The following is an 854-nucleotide window of genomic DNA, read 5'->3' as shown; positions in this document are numbered from 1 at the left end:
CCGGCCGGGCCGGCGCGGGAGCGGGAAAGGGTGCGCTATGCCTTTAACGCCCGCGTACAGTAGACATGTATAGTGGAGTGTAGGGAAACTCTAGGCGGGGTTAAAGTTCAGCTCATGGAGCGGCAATAGCGCTGGCTGGCTGCAGTTGAGCCGAGTTGGAAATGTGAACGCAAGAAGCAGGCTTGATTTTTTTTCTCCCCCCTTCTCTCTCTCTCTCCCCCCCCTCCTCTCTCACCCACACTCACGCACACCTCCAAACCGCACACCCAGACGCACACGCACACCCCACCGCCCGGCAGTTATGTATTCTCCGCTCTGTCTCACCCAGGTAAGCAGCTGTTGGGATGCGGAGGGGTGAGGGGGTCGGGGTGGCGGGGGCAGGTCTGCGGCTGGGCAGGGGGCACCGGGGACTGTCGCGCGGGCTGGGCCCCGGGCATGTGTCTCGGTGTGTGCCCGTGTCTACGCGTGTTTCTCTGTGTGTGCGCGCGTGTGCCCGTGGGGGGGGAGAAATACTGCTTTAAGAAAGTAACTTTGTTTCCATGCGGGTGCATTCCTCTTGCACGGCCATTTGTGTGGGCACATGGCTAATGGCGCCCTCTTATTAATGCGTTAATTAATATCGGGGCGACGGACTGCGGAACGGCGGCGTTTTCGGACGCCCCGCACGTGTTTCGGCGGGGTTGCAGCCCATGACACGCTGAAATCTGGACTCAGCGTTTCTGCTGCGGAGGGCAGGGTTCCTGTAGTTCCGCGGCGCCCGGGGAGGGGCCGCCCACGGAGTCCGCCGCGCACCCCACACGCCCGGGGCAGCCGCAGCCCCCGTGTGCCGGGAGCCCTCGGGGGCCTGCGCCCTA

At 63.7% G+C, this 854-nt stretch overlaps 1 protein-coding gene across 6 annotated transcripts in view; it reads left to right on the top strand.

Moving 5' to 3' along the window:
• The window catches only part of NFIA (nuclear factor I/A), a 367,279-nt gene continuing 366,425 nt past the window's right edge, over nt 1-854 (top strand). For 3 of the 6 annotated variants that reach the window (XM_008563315.1, XM_008563321.1, XM_008563305.1), the window contains exon 1: nt 222-328. In XM_008563315.1, the coding sequence (XP_008561537.1) occupies nt 302-328 (27 nt within the window). In that variant the 5' untranslated portion in view covers nt 222-301. Of the gene's footprint in view, nt 329-854 lie in introns of all 6 variants that reach the window. The other 3 variants (XM_008563311.1, XM_008563327.1, XM_008563335.1) reach the window with 3 other exon arrangements.

Source organism: Galeopterus variegatus, unplaced genomic scaffold, assembly GCF_000696425.1.
Source record: "Galeopterus variegatus unplaced genomic scaffold, G_variegatus-3.0.2 Scaffold173, whole genome shotgun sequence".
Taxonomy (NCBI): Eukaryota; Metazoa; Chordata; class Mammalia; order Dermoptera; family Cynocephalidae; genus Galeopterus; species Galeopterus variegatus.
The sequence above is the reverse complement of the archived record's forward strand: the minus strand, read 5'-3'. Positions and strand labels throughout refer to the sequence as shown.